This window comes from Odontomachus brunneus, unplaced genomic scaffold (assembly GCF_010583005.1).
Source record: "Odontomachus brunneus isolate Ranch 3 - 2012 unplaced genomic scaffold, Obru_v1 Obru_scaffold_043, whole genome shotgun sequence".
Lineage (NCBI taxonomy): Eukaryota > Metazoa > Arthropoda > Insecta > Hymenoptera > Formicidae > Odontomachus > Odontomachus brunneus.
In genome coordinates this window covers 436,811-457,050 of record NW_022639493.1, presented here as the reverse complement: position 1 = coordinate 457,050, position 20,240 = coordinate 436,811, and the positions used below count along the sequence as shown (strand labels likewise).

The 20,240-nt window shown below is 48.0% G+C and overlaps 1 protein-coding gene across 4 annotated transcripts in view; it reads left to right on the top strand.

The window, feature by feature from the left end:
- The window catches only part of LOC116844593 (homeobox protein homothorax), a 550,706-nt gene that overhangs the window by 420,015 nt on the left and 110,451 nt on the right, over window positions 1–20,240 (top strand). For all 4 annotated transcript variants that reach the window (XM_032816349.1, XM_032816350.1, XM_032816348.1 and 1 more), the window contains exon 11: window positions 4,251–4,327. In XM_032816349.1, coding sequence (XP_032672240.1) covers window positions 4,251–4,327 — 77 coding nt within the window. The remainder of the gene's footprint in view (window positions 1–4,250; window positions 4,328–20,240) is intronic.

Genomic DNA, 20,240 nt, shown 5'->3' with positions numbered 1-20,240 from the left:
AGAGAGAGAGAGAGAGAGAGAGAGAGAGAGAGAGAGAGAGAGAGAGAAAGAAAGAGAGAGGCAGAGAGAGAGAGAGCAGTAATTGAACATCTACTCCGTTCTACATTTTTGTTGTAATTAATTACATTTTATCAGAATCTATCCAACTTTCCTTATTCTATATTTAATTCTTACTTTGACACATTATTTTTTTTTTCACACTTCAAAAGCAAGACGTGTGCTTGTACACGCATATCGATACAGATCCTCATGGCAGTATTATACATCAACTCTTCAGCGCGCGTCCCGCTACATGTAAGGGGAAATTAACCGGTAGACGCGGTCGATTCCGAATCACGATAATCGACTAGAGCCCGCATACCTCGGCAATCCTGTCGCCGATATTCACTCGCGGCACCGCCGCGCGTCGATCGCGTCGTCGAATCTGCAATTTAGCGCGCATCGATCCGCGTCGGATCGCATGCTCTTCCTCTCTCCCCCCCCCCCTCTCTCCCGCGAGAGCCCCGCGCGCCTCGCCCGAGAGATCGTCTCAATCCTCCTCTCTCGACGCGGCTTTATACGCGGCGTTAGATATCCGCGGAGAGATCCGATGGAAACTCTACGCCCAGACAATGCGCTCGGCCGATTTAATTAGGATAAGAATCGCTCGGATCGGATATACACCGTCGCCGCACAATGGGGTGTACCGGGGGTGTGGGGAGGTAGGAGGGGTTGGGTGGCGAGCGGGGGACGAAGCCACGCTCCTGATGTATGTATACCGTGGCTCGCCTCCAAGAAACATGATACAGCGGACGAGGAGGAGGAGGAGGAGTACGACGACGAAAAGGGGGATGGGAATTCGCGGGCTGTAGCGGCAGTTTCCAAAAATACCGCAACGCTTCGGCAAAAAGTAACGGCTAGCCGGGGCGAGCGGCGCAGGGAGGAGGGAGAGGCACGTAATGGCGCCACGTGCTAATTATGTAAAAATATGATGCGGTTCGGCCGCTCGCGCGGCGCGACCGCGAGCTCTTACGCGCAGCCGGATCTTTCCGTGCGTCGGTCGATAGCACGGATCGGGCGTGAGTAATGTCAATTTTATAGTGAACTTGCGCGGGGGGAGGTTGTAACGAGTGCGCTTCTTCGTCCGATGCGGCGAATGTTGCTCGATTGCACGCTATAACGCTCCACAGGGGGTAAATGCAAGGGATGTCAGCGAGCAGAGTGAGACGATGCAAGCGTGTCTCGAGTCTTTGGATTTGGTTTTTTGAATGATGAAAAATTGCAAAATATATAAATATAAATAAGGCTCTCAGGCATACCACCAAGCGCTGAAGAAGCGACAAATGAGAAGCAGACGCGGTTATTCATGCGAACACTTCAGCTTTTATGGAATCATTTTTGGCAAATAGGGAGGTTCACTTCTGATTGAGGCAGTATATTTCTCGCAACACTTGAATTAATATTAACATAGTAAAAGAATCATAAATCGAACGTGTAATTGAAATAGTTTTTTGGGTATGGAGTATTATAAGGGATTAATTTAATATTAGAATAATTTGGGACAAAGGATCGGTCTGACGTGAAAGACTGAATCACCAACACGTGCGTTGACACTGTCAGACATTGTATTATCCTCTCGTAAAAGTTCAACTATTTTCACCAGCAACCGCGTCTGGTTGCCACTTCTTTCACTCAATTGAAAAAAATATCTGCCAAGACAATTCTTGACGCGACTCGAAGAGCGCGGCTCTCGTCTGCATTGAGAATATTAGTCGACGTTACCATCGCGTGTCAAGGGTAGATCGTCGGAGGGAATATTTCCATTGGGAATGCAACTGTCGGCGGACTATTTACTTGTGACGATTACGTGATACTAATTTCATAATTGCGCTTAATGCGAGATTAAAATTGAGATGTGGCTGTGCCCGCGGGCTTAGTACGTCTCGCTGGATGTAATGTAATTAAGCCTCACCGGCGTCTTCCTCCTCGCGTGCGCAATTTTTTTAGCGTTCCTCGGGGTGCGCGCGAAAATCACACAATGCTGAGCGCGGACAAAAGTTTCTTCCGCGCGTTCCAATGGCTCTCGCGAGAAGTGCGATCCATTTTGCTTATTACACTTTTCGCTCGACACGTTTGCCAAGACATTCTGCCCGGGTCAACTGCCCGCAGTCTCGACGATCAATGATTGTTTAAGTGACGCGGTTGAATTTTTCATTGTGACACTGTAGTTCCGCGAATTAAACACCCTTGAATGTCGCATCGTCTCACGAAGGTTAATGTCGAAGCGTCGGACAAAGTTACCGGGCTCCAGTTACGAGTAGCACGCAGGTGCACAACGTCACGCGCGTGTCATACATCTTTCGAGAGGCTTGGCACGCGGTTGACCGCGCAACAATATCGGAAAGATTCGGCTGCTCGTTGCGGAGCCCGATATTAATGCGCAGCAGTAACTCCTCCGGAGGAGCGGCCGAAGCGCGCCACAAATTTATGCGCTCGCGAGAGGCACCGATGGAATATCCGGCGTGAGAGAATATAATTTATCTATCCGCGAAGTTGGAGCGCGGACACGGGAGTCAATCCGCTTTCAATATTTCACCATGCAGATATTCCACACATGTAGGCCGTGCAGTGCCGCTTTTGTCCGTCTATCGATAATTTATGCATTTGTCCGGTAATAGGGTAGTTTTATATAGGGTGTCCGACAACTCGCTACGGAACTGTGATATGCAGGTAGAATACATCACAACTTGAACAAAAGATCCCTCACCACTTTTTGAATAACCATGTAAAATTTCGAGATATCAATGAAAAAATTCGCGCGACATTGCAGGACGATGGGTTCTGTAAACAAAGATCTCATCGAAAATAACTGAAATGTGACTGTCTCCTAGCACGCATGAATATTGGTTGACAGCTGAAGGCGGAGTAACGATAGATGATTATTTATCGACGTATCGCGAGTGTGCCGTGCGCGTGTCACTAAGATATCAGTCGCGTTTTTGCTAAAAAAAAGTAGAATTTCATTACTTGATTAGCAACTACTTATAATTTTCCATCTCATAACTGTCATTTCATTTGTCTAATCCTATCAGTCGATTAATTTATCTAACCACTAGAAGTGAGCGTTACATTACTGTGGTAGTAGCCTGAGAAGAAAATATTTGCAAATTTAGTCGTCGGAGATATAAAGTCTATATCTGCGAAATAATGTTGATCTCTACGAGATAAATATATATATTCCACAAACAAATTTTCAAGTATTTTTTCTCAATGTGTAGCAGAGTTAGATACGAATCATCTCGTGACTAGACACCGACGACGTTCACAATTTCTACTCTAAGGTACTACCAGGATATCTTACATCAACTGCACCTTTAGTCGTCTCTCTTTGCATAGAGGCGCTGGAAAATAAAGAAACTACTACATCGCGGCCACGGTTCCCTCAAACTTCTCTCTCTCTCTCTCTCTCTCTCTCTCTCTCTTTCTTTGGTCGCGCTCTCGTAAAGTTTCTGCTTCACGAAAGGGAATACGAGCGACGCGTCGCGTCGCGTCGCGTCGCGTCGCGTCGCGTCGCACCCGGCGGTCGTAGTACGAGCGCACATCTGCGCCGCCGATGCGACAGCGCGATAAAACGCGGTCGTCCAAACGCGCGATGCATAGGAGGAGCTTTTTGCCAAGCCGCGCTCCGTCGCCTGCATCTCCTTCTCCTCCTTCTTCTGAGTTCCTGTTCGTTTTTTTTTTTCTTTTTATTGTTGTTGTGTTGGCCAGCAATAAATAATATTTCGCAGGTGCGGCCAGACGACGCGGCGCCTGTAATGCGCGGATCGTCGCGCAGATAAAAGTCCGCGCGCGGCGCACCGTGTACTCTATGTACTTACCTCGGTGTGCGATAAATCACTCGATAAATTGTTTGAAAGCCCGCCGCGCGCGCTCTCGCTCGCCGGCGAGACGTGAAACGACGAAGCGACGGCAGGGGGAGAGACGGGGAGAGAAAGAGTGAGTGTGATAGAGAAAGAGAGAGACAGGGACAGTGATATTGGGACGGAGAGGGCATCGTTTTTTTTTTAATTTTCACGTTTTACGTTCGCTAATTGTTGCACACGCGGATGTAACTGTGCTGCCGGGGCTAGTATTTAATAAACACGACTTCTCGTCGGCAATTTCGCGCTAATTGGCGCCTGACTTTTTGGCTCTCGCGCCGTCGACCTTCGCGATCGTTCCCGCGCTCGATTTCACCGTTAACATAACCGATTTATTCTTTCTGTTCGCAGCATCCGTACCCCTCGGAAGACCAGAAAAAGCAGTTGGCACAGGACACGGGGTTGACGATTCTTCAAGTTAATAATTGGTGAGTACTTGCAGTTTCCACGCATGCGTTTATTATTCAAAACAGCCGCAATTACCGCTCCCATCATCGACGCGGAGATTTATTTCACGAGAAAAAGAGAAAAAGGAAAGAAAAGAGGCGAGAAACACACTAGAGGAAATCGATCGAGAGTTCGTATTACCTCGTCACCTTGAAAGCTTAATTCGCGAAAAGCTCTTGATTTCCAACTCCGGCCTTATCGCGCGTGTTGTTGGAATTTCGCGTCTAACGCGGCGCGCGACCGTAAAGGTCCTATAAACCTGAAATATACGCGCGCTCTGGGATAAAAATAAATTGTTGAAAGTTGTTAAACATATATCACTGTGATCACGTTTGTCGTGTATCAAGAACTGCGATAATCTGGAATTTTATAGGGTGTGTGCTCAGACTTTCGCGTACTCGGACGTGTAAACAGATTTATCTCCTCCCGGCCGTGATCGGAGTCTTCTGAGCGGCGAGGACGATCGAAAGCTCGTTCTGTATGCGTACGTGCGTGCGTGCGTGCGTGCGTGCGTGCGTGCGTGCGTGCGTGCGTGCGTGCGTGCCGAGCGAGAGGAAGTTTTTCTAGACCGGCGGGCATAAGCGACGGCGGCCGGGCGTCGAATCATACGGCACGTCGCACGTGTCATACGCGAATTCCAGACACCCCGAAATTACGCCCGTACATCAAACGGAACGAGGCGTGCACAACCGGGGCCCCGGCGCGATCGCACGTTGACGTTGCAACGAGCTGATTATTTCAGCGCGCCAATCACGCGAGTACAAACGGCTCGGTAGTAGGCGTATATGCGTGTCAGCGAGAATCGAGGCCGCGAGACGAAGCGAATCGGCGGGCGTGCCTGCCTGCCTGCTTGCCTGCCTGCCTGCCTGCCTGCCTGTCGAAATCGGTCGCAATTTGCGTTTTCCATGACCTCAAGGAAGCACTGATTGCGACGGCAGTTTTCCGCCCGCGATTTAATCCGCTCTGACGCGCGCGCGTCATCGATACTGCCGCGGTTCGTGCGTCGCGTCGCGTCACGTCGCGTCACATGACGTTTGTGTAATCTCGATGCAACGAGTCTTGTGATGCCGTGAATGTTGTCAGATCGTGTGGAGAATGAAAATTCTATATGAGATCGATAATATAATCTTAAAATATGTTCATCATCAATTTGAGAAAAGCTCATTATCGTGTGTTCAACGGAAGAATTTATTCCTTTCGCAAGAATATTATTACACTTTATCGAAGAAAAAGTTAATTTAAGTTCGTAGCAAAAAATATTAAGTTCTTTTTTATTTACTAAAACTTTATTAAAATTTACTCCTTTTTATTTAAACTATATCTTCAACTCATAGCATAATGTACAAGTACAAATTAATATTTAATTTAATTTATTGAAATGTGTGTGTATAATGTGCTGAACTTATTATAATTCAAGAAGAATATATCTCGAACAAATTTAAGAACTCACGGTAGATATATAAACTTATGTAACACGTGTGAAACAAATAATATTTACATGAATGCACAGTATGCATTTTCCTGTGTATATTAGAATATTAATGTAATTGATAATAACTGTTCTCCATGCGCGAGCAACGAAATGATTCATTTTTTACCACGTTTATTAGCAGCCAGAGTGATTGGAAAATAGTGGGTTATACTTATCAGAGTGACGCTAAAAAATAAATGAAGTCGCGGCGCCTAACCAAGCGCAACGGTTTCTTAACGTGGGAGGGAGGAGGGTTGGGCAGCAACGTGTATGCAAAGGAGACGCGAATTGCCGTACGCTCTCAAGTGCGAGCGCGCTGTAAAATCGCCGTTATTAGCAGTAGATTCCGCATTAAATTCCTCGCTACACTTAGGGCCGCTGTTACGCCGCCGCGGAGAGGTCATTTCGGCGCCGATAAAGCGAAATTTATTCCGGGGCCGCTGCGACACTAATCGGAAACATTTTGCCGCGATCGCGCGTCATCGGCCGATCGGAAATATCGGCTTACATAACTTTTATGACATAATGCACCGCGCCATATAATCCGCGCGCTTTTCCCATACAATTCACTCGCGCTCACGTCCGGGAGTCAGCACGCCCCGATCACGGCGTTGTTTTATCGCGCCGAATCTGCACAGACGCGCGCACTAAACAGAGCTTTACGGTCCATGAAATTATGATTAGATTACGGAGACGCGCCGTCGTGCAAAAATCTGCGTTCCGCCAATATCTGTTCACGCCCCGTACGGTTTCGTGACTTTCATCCGCGCGACGCTGCTAATTCCGCGCCGTCGTCTGTGCGAGCGCGATTATTTCCGCGAGGCTGACTACAGGAGGACGGGAAGGTGCGTGTAGGTGCACGCTTTTACGTAAGCGGTTACGAATGAACGTTCGTTCGCTCTCGATATCGCTATCGCGAACACATTCCTTCGTCAATAATCCACGTCCCACGCGCTAATCGGCGCAAGTAATGATTTTATCCTATCATCGGTAACTCGTTACATTCGCGATTTTATTACGTATCTCATGTTCTTTTCCTTCTTCCTTGATATAAAAACCTGTAATTTGAGAGACTCGTTTCTCCGATAATCCGAATGGCTGTGCTCAATTGTCTTCGATTCAACGAATAATGTTCTTGCACTTACTTATATATCATCCTTCATATAAAAAATTATCGTTGGTACTAAAGTTGTCCGTTTAGATAATTCCGATACAATAATAGTGACAATTATAAGGATTAAAAATACTTACACATGCATTAAGATATTAAAATAATTAGTTACGTAAAACATGAGAAAAGTTGATTTAAAATTTTTTAAATTTCTCGTCATGTGAATTTTAATCATTGTCCTCTTTTCTGGTATGCTTTTAACGTAGTTTCCATGCATAATTTTGAAAAAATCTCTTTGAAAGTGAATTATAATAAAATGACGTAGTTTCCATGCATAATTTACACAACCGAAGAATAGATTGAAATTCTGCAGTATAAATTTCATCTCATATGTGGTTTTAAATACTGAAATGTGTGTATTAAAAAATTTACTACGTTTCTAGAGAAATTTCCTTACTGAAAGAAAACTGTTTGATATTTGTAATTATGATCACATAGCGGAATAATTATTATAAATTACGATCAGGAAAACAACTTTTTAATTAAATTCTATTACTATTGTTAGCGATAATATGCATGATAATAATCTTATATGCACCACTACCATTTTCGTGTTAGAACAACTCAAAAATACGATTGGCTCCAAAAATAATTATAATTTATCCCAGTTAGATCAACCACTTTTTTCTCTCCCAGTGTAGCAAGATAGACCTTACTGACAGTCTATCGCTGCACAACTGGAAACACAGCAAAATTGAAGAGGATTTATATGAAAAGAAAAACTATGATATGCGCTCGCGCGCTGTGCAGATTTATGTAATGGCGGAGAGCGCTTTCCACTGGAACGAACGCGTTCGTTTGTTCATTCGTTCGTTCGCTTGCTCGCTCACTCGTTCGTTCGCGTTGCAACGATCGCTGACGTCGGTTCCCGCTCGCACAGTGTAATCTTAACAATGCCGAATGACGTACCTACGTACTCGAATAACGCACCGCGCAGGCTGGCGCAACGTTTAAAATAATATCTCGCTGGCGGTGCTCGCGCCTTTAGCGGCTACGCGGGCTGAAGAGCTTGTAAAACGTTTATGCGCCACGCTCGCTTTATGCGCCTTTAATCTCGGCGCGAAGTGCACCATGCTGGATATTACACTAGCCGCTATTATGTAGCGACTTTACGATTTTCGTATCTGGGCCGTCAGTCGTGGGTCGCGCTCGACAATCTCTTCCCCCCGGCAGTACCTCCTCGGGCGCGAGATTTTCTCTCGCCGCGATGGAGGACGCACCTACACTCGCCTTCTCTTTCTCCAATTGTGTCAACTTTCCTCCCGTGACCCGCACGACGCAGAAATTGGTTGCATCGTATCGGTGGTAAACGCGCGATATTTCCAATCGCTCCGTGACCGATACCGAGCGCGATACTTTCCTCGCTCTCTCGTTGTCTCTCTCGTTGTCTCCTCCGGTTCGATGTGATTCTTAGACGTTGGAAAATACGCTATCGCGGTGCTCTGGAGTCGTTAAAGCTCCTACGGTCCGGTAGGTAGACGCATTCGCGCTCGGGGACATTTCGCAAAGACGTCGTTGTCGTTGTTTGCAGGTGCGACCGATAAGCGCGACACGCCGTACCGGCGATTACGTTAACGACCGGGGCGCGTATTTATGGCCCGCGAATCGCGCGTCATTAGCGTAGGCAGCACGCGGTATCGCGGCGAACGAGACGTGTTGCGCGGGATTATGAAACGCTCGCGATGGTTAAAAGCGACCCAAAAATAAAGAGAAAGAGAGAGAGAAACAGGGAATAAAAACAAGCACGAGAGAGATCGCGCCGCAAGATAAGGCGATGGCACTTTACGGTCGTCTTCGGTACAGTCGCAATTTACGGATCCAAGAATGTAGTCTGTGCAATCTTGCGTTTATCTGTAATGATGGTAATTAATAAATTGCCGCTTGCCGGTCATTACGCGTCATAATAATAAATTTAAGTATGTGTGCGTCTCTCCATACTTAAGACGGTATTTCGCAGCTTTACCGTCGCAGCTTCGCCGTCACCTTCCGTCGTTGCGCGGCTTACGCAACGACGTCCAAGTTAATTATTCCAAATGCAGAAATCTCGCCGATTCGCTTATCGTAAATGAAATTACGTTTTCTTCTCGAGTCTCGTTCCTTTTTCCTTGCGTAACGACGATCGCTTCTCGATAAAGTTCCCAGGCGGTATCCCCTCTCCCTCTCCCCCCTCCCCTCCGCGATATTTCCGGTGCAAGTAAATTATTACACGGCGCAGAACGCGTATCTCTCGCGTTCAATCCTTCGCGATCTGCTACTGCAAGGAAAAAACGGAAAATTATGGACGTTTCTCCCGCTAAGTGGCGTCTCATGCCTTAATAATTTTATTATATCTCCTTTCTTTTTATCTCTCTCACTTCTCTCGTTTTTCTCGATGATTATTTCTACAAAATTTTAAAGCTGCAGTCGCGTATTCCCCGGACTCGTAAATGATCGTAATGATCAGTCCCGATAGGAACTGATATATGTAAACACTGCATAAAGCAATTTTAAATATATATAAAATCACGAAATTCAACAACGTTGAGTCCATCGTGGCTGATTAGATTCCAATAATATTTACCAGTGCGAGACAAATTATCGAAATTTGTGCTCAAGACGATACGTCATGTTAAATGCAACACGAAAATCCAAGTGTAGTTTCTAGCTGCATTTGTTGCCGCATTAATACAACAAAAAATTTATATTATTATACAATGTAGATATAATAATTAATTCGACACACACAGTATATTTACTTCGTAAATGCAATTAAAAGAATCGCAAAGTTCCTGTTATCATTTGCTTCAAATCGTGATAATCACGAAAGTCCATTCGCAAGGACACACACAGAAGCAGCATGTGTGTTCGTTAAATATCTTCGCCATTCGTTATTGCAAAAAAAGGGTACAGGAAGCCTCGGTCGTCGTAGACAGCGTCCTTGCGAAGTCGCGTCTCATATTGCAGCGGTTTCTCGAATTTCTGCCGACGATCGCTTTCCGATAAAATCCCAAGACACAACCGCGCCGCGTATTTTCGGGACTCATGAATTATTAGACAGCCCCGTTACTCCGCTTCTCGAAGACACGATCGTCGCTGTAGTCGTCGCTGTAGTCGTCGTCGTCGTCGTCGTCGTCGCCACCGTTAATTCCCTGCGATCCGGTATTAGCTCGAAAGGGTTAAGACGACGCGGCGAGAGAGGCGACCCCGGGCTTAGTCCTTTCTGTCCCGCGGCAATCCCCCGTTTCTTCGAGTTGATCCACCCAGCCAACCCTGTCTTCTTCCGCCCTTTCGTCCCACGGGGAACTCGGTGTGTCTCGCGCCCCCAATCTCGCCATCTTGATAGATGTTTCCGCATGGCACCTGCGCCGGCATCCGAATTACGGGCGGGCCCTGTTTACCGTGATATTTAAGCGACGTAGTCGCGTCACGACCCTTCCCGCAACCCTCGCGTCCGCGGTGCGCTTCTCTCCTCTCTCTCGTCGCGGATGAAAGCGTGTCGCGCCGCGGTAATCTCTTCGGCTAACTTTAGCGGGAGCGAAGATCGAAATAATCCAGGTTACCGTCGTTCCACGGGGATGAATCGAGCGGGGCGGCGGAGTGAGTGTGCATACGTGCATACGCGCTCACAGAAACGTCCGACAGAGACTGCCGGGGTGCGGAAGGGGGTGGACGACGACGACCACTCGTAGTCGGATATAAAATGCGAAACGAATTGCGCGACGTTCCCCGGCGCATCGGTGCGCGACAGAATGCGTGTCTTCCTCCCTTTTCTCTCTCCCTCCTAGCTTTTTCCCCGTTCTTTTTTCCCCGCCTCTCTTCCACCTTTTTTCTCGTTGCGTCGCGAGGTTGGCTGGCTGGCTGGCTTGGGGAGACGCGGCTGGCTTGCGACGCGTATAAATAAAATCGTCGCGTACGCTTCGCGTCGGCTTACGGCGGGCGCGCGCGCGTTGGCAGCGAGAATGAGAAGGAGGCGAGGGCGGAGGATCGCGGTAATTGAGCACAAATCAACTTTAAGGAGGATCCACCGGCGCGATCCGCGAAGTCGACGTGCCACGGTGCGTTTACGTCTGCCGCCATCGCCTGTGTTCCCGAGAGACCGCACTCAGAAAAAAAGTGTTTGCTATCTGCAACTATAATCATCTAGGCCGATATTAATAGCTATTATTCGAAACTCGTTTCTCAAGTGAGATACTTAGGCTCGTAATAGTCGATACTTGAGAAACTTGTCCTACGTGAGATACTCAGATCTGAATTTAGAATCAAATGAGAGTTTTTTATTTGGATTATATAATATGTGTAATATCACATTTGCAATTCAACTAAAAAAACGTGTAAATTAAAATCTGGATGTCTCATCTGAGATAAATTTCAAGTAACGACTATTAATACGGATCTTAGATATATATCCAGAGTTAGATGACTTTTTTCAGTTGAATCACAATTATCATGACTCAAGTAAAAACCTGAATCTAATTCTGATGAAAAATTTAAATCTCTCACAAAAAACAAGTTTCAAGTGGTAACTATTAGTATGGGTCATAGAGAAACAATTGCTATTATCTTATATGCATGCTGCTACGATTTCATTACAAAAAATATGGTTGGGATCAGAAATAACTATATATTCAGTTAGATCAACCATCTTTTTCTCCCAGTACACGCAACGTCGTGCGCTAATTAACGCAAGCTCTGTGATCGCGCGAATGAACACCGCTAATTGCGTCGTCGTGATCGGAAATGTGCCGGTGTCGCATCGCCCTGGAACGTTTGGCACGGGCATGTTGTTTACGCTCGCTGTTTTCCGACCGACCGGCCGACTGGCTAGCTGACATTCCTCGAACACGAAATTTCCAGCGGAAAATAGATTTCTCTGCGAATTCCACCGTCAAATGCGCGGAGACAAATTTTCATCACGCTTCTCAGTTGACAACTTTGGTAAATTGAGCATTTATTATGCACTGTCATATCTTCGCATTATTCCAAAGTGTAGAAATAAATCTTCAGTGGTTGCGCGGCGAAATAATCAAACACCGAGAGAAAGAAAGAGAAACAGGTAAAATATTCCTTTATTTATCGCACCGAGGAAAACACCTTTTCTCGTGCATGTCTATCGCGATATTTCAGAAAAGTGCCGAGATCGTACACCGTCGTTCCTCGCTGTGTTGTTCTCTCAATTCCCTTCGAGCAGTTTTGCCTCTAGCTGTGGTCAATCTTAAAACGGTCGCTCGATCTTCATCTTCCTGCGCGTATTGGCCGGTCGAACGAACTTCTTTTACGAGGTGCTGTGCGCCTTGCAAAAATAAAGGGAGAGAAAAGCAAGGAGGAATGGGATGATGGGGAGGGGGTGGAGGGTAAGGGGAAGAAAGGGAGGGAAGGCGAACCACTCGCGTTTTTGCATACCGAGACGAAAGTGCGCGTTGTGATGTACGATTCGCGTGGGTGGGCAGGTATATAAGGGCGCGCGCGTAGGCGGACCCCGGAGCTTACGAGGCTTGTGCACTTGCGCCGAAGTGCATGCGAGCCCGCGGCAATTTCTTCGCGGCGCGATAAGTTTCGTGATATATTTCGCCGGGGGAAACTCATGTTTCCGTAATGCAATTAGAGCGTGGCCGTTGCCCCCGCGCCTCGCCGACGTTGGTCGGACGGAGGAGTCGCTTACGACGACGACGACGACGACGACGACGACGACGACGACGACGACGACGATGAGGACGACGACGACAACTGTTCATGACGACGATGAGAACGGCGACTGCGGGGCGGCTTAGAAATAGCTGCTCTAATTAGAATACGCCGGACAAATGAAATAATTCGTAAATAAAATAGTCAGGAAGGGAGCCGCACACATGTGCGCGTTCATACACCGTGCGCGGGCTCTCACCACCGCCGGAGGTGGTGGAGGAGGCCGCGAGCGTGTCCCTCCCCCTTGCCATTCTCTCTCTCTTTCTCCTATCTCCCCTCTCTCGCTCTGCCTCTCTTCGTCCACAATTTTCCGTCACATATATCAGCCTGGACAGTAGTTAGAACCGTTGCCAGCTTGTTACTGTGTGTAACCCTCCGCGGCTCGCGCGCGCGTGTGCATGCCTCCACCTAACTCGCGCTTGAAAATCGCACACGCTCCTAGCTGCCAGCGTAAGGAAGAAACTACTCGCGAGGATGTGCAAGCGATTACCGCTCGCAATTTGCGAGTGAACGTTGGAAACGGACGTCCGGCGAACGTGCGACTCGACCGAGACCTTCCCTCGAGCGGCGCAAGTCGCAGGTGAACGCGCCCATGATTCCAAAGTCGCGACAGCAGTTCGACGAGTGCGAGTGTTCGAATCCGCACGAGTCCATCCCGGAGAATAAACATCTCGTTTGTGAACGAGAAGGACTCGACCTTCTCGTTTGAGAACCGCCGTTTTCCCAGTGCCGCGTCGCGTTATTCGCGTCGCGCAAACTAATGTGCATGCGCGTCATTTCGGCGGAGCGTGCGCGCGCGCGCGCGCGCGCGCAAATGCGTGCTAATATTCTCGCTAATTTCACCGCTCTCCCCTCAACGCCCCCCTCGCCTCCGGCGCATCTCGCGCTAATAAACCAGAGGTTATTTATCGGCTCGCATGCCTGCCTGCTCGCCCCCGCATTCTCCTTCTTCTCCTCCTCCACCGAGCGCGGTGGCCGGCACTTGGGCCGTTTATCTCGAAGCTCGCTACCTTGCGGAACCTTCACGACATTTTTCTTCTACGTTGTACGCCGCAAACGCCAGTCCGCACGCGCGCGCGGTCGTACGTGCGATTCGCCCCGTTAAATACGCGGTCGAAATAATTTTATCCCCTGCATCGTTTGTCTCGTTGGCGCCTTCCCATGCGCGCGTGCGTTTTTCGCTTCTCACTCGCGCGTACGCACGCACGCACGCATGCACGCTCGCACGTGTACCTAGCTACCTACCGCACGTGGCGCGCCGTAATTTAGGTTACTTAAGCCGCGAACTAAATAATTTTATCACTCGGCTCGTTTATTTCCTCGACGTTTCTCGCGCGTCGCGGGATGTTACTCCTCCGCGTGTGCTCGTGCGCTTCTGCTTTTCACGGCGAACATTGTGTCGACATCCGTTGAAAAGCGCGTTTCTACGAATTAATTACGATCTGCCCGGCGAACTTTTATCTGTCCATCGTGATAAGCGGTTTCCTGCGGTCGCGGATATAATTTCGCGGCTTTCCGGTCTCGTTTCGCTCCCGGTCCCGCTCTTCTCTCAGGCTTCGGTCGCGCACGCTGATGATGGTGGCGTCCCGCCGCGCGATTTCGCTCTATTTAAGACCCGCAGTCGAAATAATTTTATCACTTACAGCTGCGGCGCGCGTCGCACCGTCGCCACGACGCGCTCTGCCTCGAGAGGGTTTCGATGTTAACGGAGACGAAGAGCGATTTCGCTTAAGCCCGCGAGACGACGCTTAATCACCGGGCAAAATTTACCGCGCCTCACGGCTGCCCAAGGGAAGGAAAAAGAGCACGGCGGTCGCGCGCAAATCGGCCGACCGCGCGACGATGAAGCCCGCGCCTCGACGACGCCGGGAATTACCTTGGCGAAATCACGTCATCGCGAACCCTATTCTCGCGCGATTTACGACACGCAGCTGTATTGTCACACGTACCGTGTGTCATCCGCATCGACGCAGCGATCTTTTCCATTTCGCGAAGAAAGGGATTATCGGCGGCTTCCTTACTTCTCGGCTTTTTTCGTTCATTTTTATACTGAGAACAAAATGATGCTTGTTACTAGTAGTTGCATAACGACGGAAATATAGTCAGGAAAAGCTGTTTTGCAGCAAGTGGTACTATATAGCATCAATGATAATAAAACCTTACATGCACATCATTTCATTGCCAAAAATGTTGTGGAGGCCAACGATAATTACGATTTTAATTAGATCAAGAGTACTTCTTTCTCTCAGTGTATGATCAACATTTTGACATGCGATACAAGTTGCTCAAACAATTCCTCAAGGAGCGCGGAATTTTCATGCGGTTTATTCATCACATCCTGTTGAAGGGATAACGGCCTTTTTCTACGAAGGGCGCGGCTCTTCGGCGACTCTGGCCGGCCTCCCTCTCTCCTTCTCCTGCAACTCACCGTATCGTTAACATCATAACTGTACGTCGCGGGGGTAATTTAGACCGCTGTAAAACCACGAGCACAGTCCCACCGGCGTGCCCTCTCGCCGTATGTCGTATGCGTGCGTATGCGTTCGGCTGTAACCGACTTGCTAACGAGACATTTCGTTTTACAAAATCGTCCGAGACCCGGGAGCCACGCGAATGGGGCCGTAAATCCCCGCGACCGGATGTTAATATCCCTCTGCCCCCAACTCTCACTCACTCACTCACTCACTCTCTCCCTCTCTCTTTCTTTCTCTTTCGGTCCACCCCGCCCTCGCGCGTTCGCAAATATTGTTGCACCGCGTGGATGTCGCAGTTTTAAAGGCAATGGCCGTTAAACGTCACTCCGGTCGCCCCGGGCCGGACCTAATCTCGCGCGCGTATTCCGCGAAAACGCCACGACGCGTTTTGTAAACGGCCTTTGCCGGCGCGCCACTGAACGATGGGCGATAAATCATTGGCACGCGTAAAGGTGGTGTAGCGCGTTTCGTCGTGGCGGTAAATATTCCGCACCGATCGGGGAGGATCGTGCTGCCGTGGCACGCGAGGCAACGCCATTATCTCGCGCGTGCAGCCAGGCGCATTGATTCGTCATTAACGTTAACGAGCTCGGAATCATTCCGCCGTCGCGGCGAATCGACGCGGATGATAGAGACATCGTGTCGAATTAAATTAGATAACTCGTGGGGATCAGAGAAACGGTCTATGCGCGCGATTTCGTTTCCGTTCTCTATACCTGATCTCAAACAATCGCCGGCAGTATTCCCGGAATGAGAGCTTAAGCCCCGTACTATTTGCATTTCAAGTAAGCAACTGCGCGTCTGAGATCGGCCACGCTCGGATTCGCCGCTCGGATCGTTCGATTACCTATCGGATAGAGGATAGAAGCGACTCGCCGCAAATGAGGTCGTCGAGGACGAAAGCACGCTATTATGGGAAAACGAGGATAGACCCGTCGTTTTGCCGATTCAGTAGAACGCCGATAATTCCATAATAGATCTCTCCAATATAGTCGCTTTTCTCTTCCTAATAATAATATATCTTATTTTATAATGGATCTAGAATCGCGGCCGCATGATATCTCGCCTCGACGAGATTAACGGATGACAATGGAACAGTATATTTTAATTAGGTTAGAAATGTGATATATTGCGCCCCACATCCAACGCGCGTATCTGCTTAAAATGATTAAAGTCTAATAACTTAGGGTATAAATAAATGTCATTACTTCGCACTTGTTTAAAACGCCAAAAACTTTTAGAAACGAAGACGTTCGTAATTTTAGCTGCTGATTTCACGGCGAACGTCGAAATATAAGCTCGTATCCGCACGCAAGAACGGCAGATACTTTGCTCGAAATTATCCCAACGTGATTAACACACTCACTACTACATTATTATATATACGACTTAAGATTGCAAAAAATATAAATATTTTACAAAAATTCTGAGGTGTATTTTGAGGCCACTTTTTTCAATGATAAATTATAAAAATAAAAATTATGATTTTAGTCGCTACACATATATTAAGCTCACCATTTTGAATTTCAAAAACTTGGACTTCATCATAAACACACATATATAGTGATCTCAAACCTAAACACAAAATTTTAATGACACTGCTTAACCTTTGAAAATCTGTTTTTTTGCTAGCTTAAGCACTTTCAATTCAACTTGCCAATCAAAGGATTAAATCCGATAAACATGATTGGTAACCGTAGGAAGATGTCAGATAAAAGTCTGTATATGTCAAATATAACTAATAGTAAGGAATCCACTCGAGACCACTCGAGATCGATGAGCATCGCAAATATCAGGAAGCAGAAAGTTATTTTCCTTATTTTCTTAAGTCATTCCCGTTTTGTCCCGCGTCACTCATCATCAGTGTTAACGAGTGAAAAAAAGATATTTGCTGTCACACATATGTGACGGCGGTAGCGAGTGCGTTAAAGCCGCGGGCTGTCGCAGCTTCTCGAGCGAATCACTCAGCTTGATCTATCGCGAATTGACATTCCGCCGGCGTAGCTGCCCCGGCTAATTGGGAAATCGTTATCGTCGCGATCCCGACGAACGACCGAGCGATTGCGCGTTCCTCGCGGAATTTCAGGAATGTTTCTGCGTTCCGACGACGGGACTCGAGACGCGAATCAAGATCCCGTGCCGGGCAAGCTCGTTTGCACGTTGCGGAGGGCAGGTGACACCGAGGACTGTAAGTCAGCCGGGTGCGCGATGTCACCGACGCTGCTCGTATCGCGTCGCTCCATCACCTCGCGGTGACTTTCTCGTGCAGCGCCTCTCGGTGCTCGCCTTATACGGGCGTCTTGGGATTTTCGACTCGATCGAGCCTACGGGCTCTTGGTTACCTTGCGGAATTTCAGGGGACCGCGATCTATCGGCGCGCCAAGCCTGAAGCGCGGTCTGAAAGGTGGTACCGCGACGACGTTACCTCGTTCGGGTGATCTCGCTTGTGCACCTCATGGGAAGTTTGCTTGAATCAACTTGCACACGGAAAAAAATTTTCAGCTCGTGTAACTGAACGGGGACCAGACGAATAACTTCTCGCTGACGAGAAATAACATCTCTCTGTTAGCGTGACCGAGAACATTCATCTGAACCTTTCTATTTTTACAGCCGAGTTCTCGTCTGGTCCCCAGATAGTAAAAAGTTTAGCTACACCAATGGAGTCGTTTTTTTTGTTGTGTGATAATGAGCGAACCAAACGCGTTTTGGTTGAAGGAAACAGAATGTCTGGTTCGTAGGATCGAATTTCCTTCGCAAAGATCAGAAATTCTGTTTCCTTTTCTATGTGTTCTTCTTTTCTGTGCTCTCCTTTATTCCGCGTCGTTCTTGGGTCTGTTCTATTCAATTGAACCAGGTGGCAGTTTTTGTCTTTGGAGTGAAGTAAGTGTGTAACTTAACGTTGCAAAGAGAGAGGAAAGAAACAAAGTTCCAGTGCAGAATCGTAAAGAACAAACCTCTTGTTTCGTTTGATTAAATCGAATAAATTCGGCTTGGGAACGTGGTTTTTCTCGATTCTGCCGCGACGTTAAAGTCACGCGTAATGAAATCCCGCGCGAGGATACGATTTATTTCGCCGTGGAGAATCGCGGAGTAATTTGATCGGCGGCGAATAAGAAAATTCAGCGTGGCCGAAAATTCGCGGTCCCTCTCGCGAGAGAACCAACTTCGGCAAACGATCTCATTTAGTCATCCTCTTGCCGCGGCGTACACGCCTACTCTCGACGTCTCCCATCAACTTCCGAGCCGAAAGCTTGGAAAGTCCCCTCGACGCGATGCTGGTACCACCACCACCACCACCACCATCGCCTCCCCGCAGCCTTGCTGGTTGGGAAACCCTCTAGGGGCCTCGGGGTGGGCAAGAGTCGGATATCTAATTAGCGGGGGCTGATCGGTAATTACTACGATTAATCAATCCGTTTTCCATTTGTGCGCTCCGCGCTCACACGCGCGCGCGTGCGGGGTGGAAGAGGGCGAATAGAAAGCGAGAGACCGCGCGGGCGCGCGGGGGCAGAGGCACACGTGGAAGGGAGAATAGGTTCCGGGTTAGAAACCTAACCTCCTTCGCCGGAAAAGGGGGTACCGAAAACGCGAGGGTGAAAACGGGTGGCTGCGGCGGCTTGCCGGGGACGAACTTGTTCCGCGACTCCGTAGCCGTGGTAATTTCGTGAGATTGGGATTGTCGACCTTCCGGTCAATTAAATTCCCACAATAAAGTCGCGCGCTCGCCGATCTATCTTGGACACCGCGCTCGACGCTCGCAGATCCTTCTTCCGAGAAACGTGGAGAGGTGAACCCCGTTTGAAATAGATCCGGCGTTAACGGTATTCCGAGGGAAATCGTTCGCGAACGACGATGTCTCCTTTTCTCTCGCGCTGAGGTAAAAAGATTTGCTAATTTAACGAAATATCAGTACCCGTCACAAATGGTTTGTTGATATGGAACAGCAAATGACACGTAGTGGGAACAAATAATTTGTTACTTTCGATTTGCTGCAACATTTCTGTAATGGAGACGCAATTAACCTGACCCAAATAGATGCGAACAAATATGACTTATATCTCAAGCAACGACTACGTTCAGCAGAAGAAACTGTTTTGTAATTGTTGTGAAATTGGTGAATCTGATTAGTATATTCTTTTAGATTCAGCCATGATTAAGAACATACAGCAACCAGATTCGCGAATTTTACAGTTGCAATTTGCAAACAGTTGCAAAGCAACTTTCCCTGCTGAACGCAGTCAATGCGTGTTTGTCAAAACGACAAACAATGCGAAATGATTTGTTCGATCTGATTGCTTGACGATCGTCAAAAAGCAAACATGCTTTCGTTCTGAGAGGAATTTTTCTCAGAACTCTGTGGGTGTGTATCTTTTCGTTTCGGAAGAGTGTCGAGATCGATCGCGGGACTTGTTCCTCTGGTTCGCGATCATTATGGGCACGTATTAGCGGTCACAATGGCGAGATTGCATTACGTCTTCCTTCTCGCCGCGCGCGCGCGCGCGCGAAACATCCGCTGCCGACGAGCGAGCACGCAACGAGGATGTGCGATATGATTTGCGCTAAACTGATCCCGCAATCGACACGAATTGCACTTGCGCGTTTGTAAAGTGGAAAGATATAGACGGGCGTGAAGGGCGATGGAAGAGGATGAGGATCGACGAGCGTTACGAGATTGACCGGGTCAAATGCATACGTTTCGACCCACTCGACAAACTTTTATTACATTAGGCTTCGCACGTGCATCTGCATGCCCTCTCCGCCCCTCCTCTCTCGTTTCTCTCCTCGCTCTTGCTCGCTTTGCGCTCGTTGAGAACCGGCATTATCACCGGTCGGCGTAGGCAGGAAGGACACTTTCGACTGTGCGCGGCGTGTGTAAATGTGAACGAGGTCGACGGACTTGAGGCGAGTCGCGAGTGGAGACATTGTCCTTTTAGCTGAGGAAACGTTTAGGAAACGCTCTGATACCATGCTTTTATAACTGGGAAAGTTACACGCGGCTGTTGCAATAAAGTAAAGTGAAAAAGTGACATAAACATTATCTAGTTTGTAGACAAAATCTGTCGCATTAATTTGTTAATTTACTAATTATCTCACAAACTTATTTTTCATTTCATTAA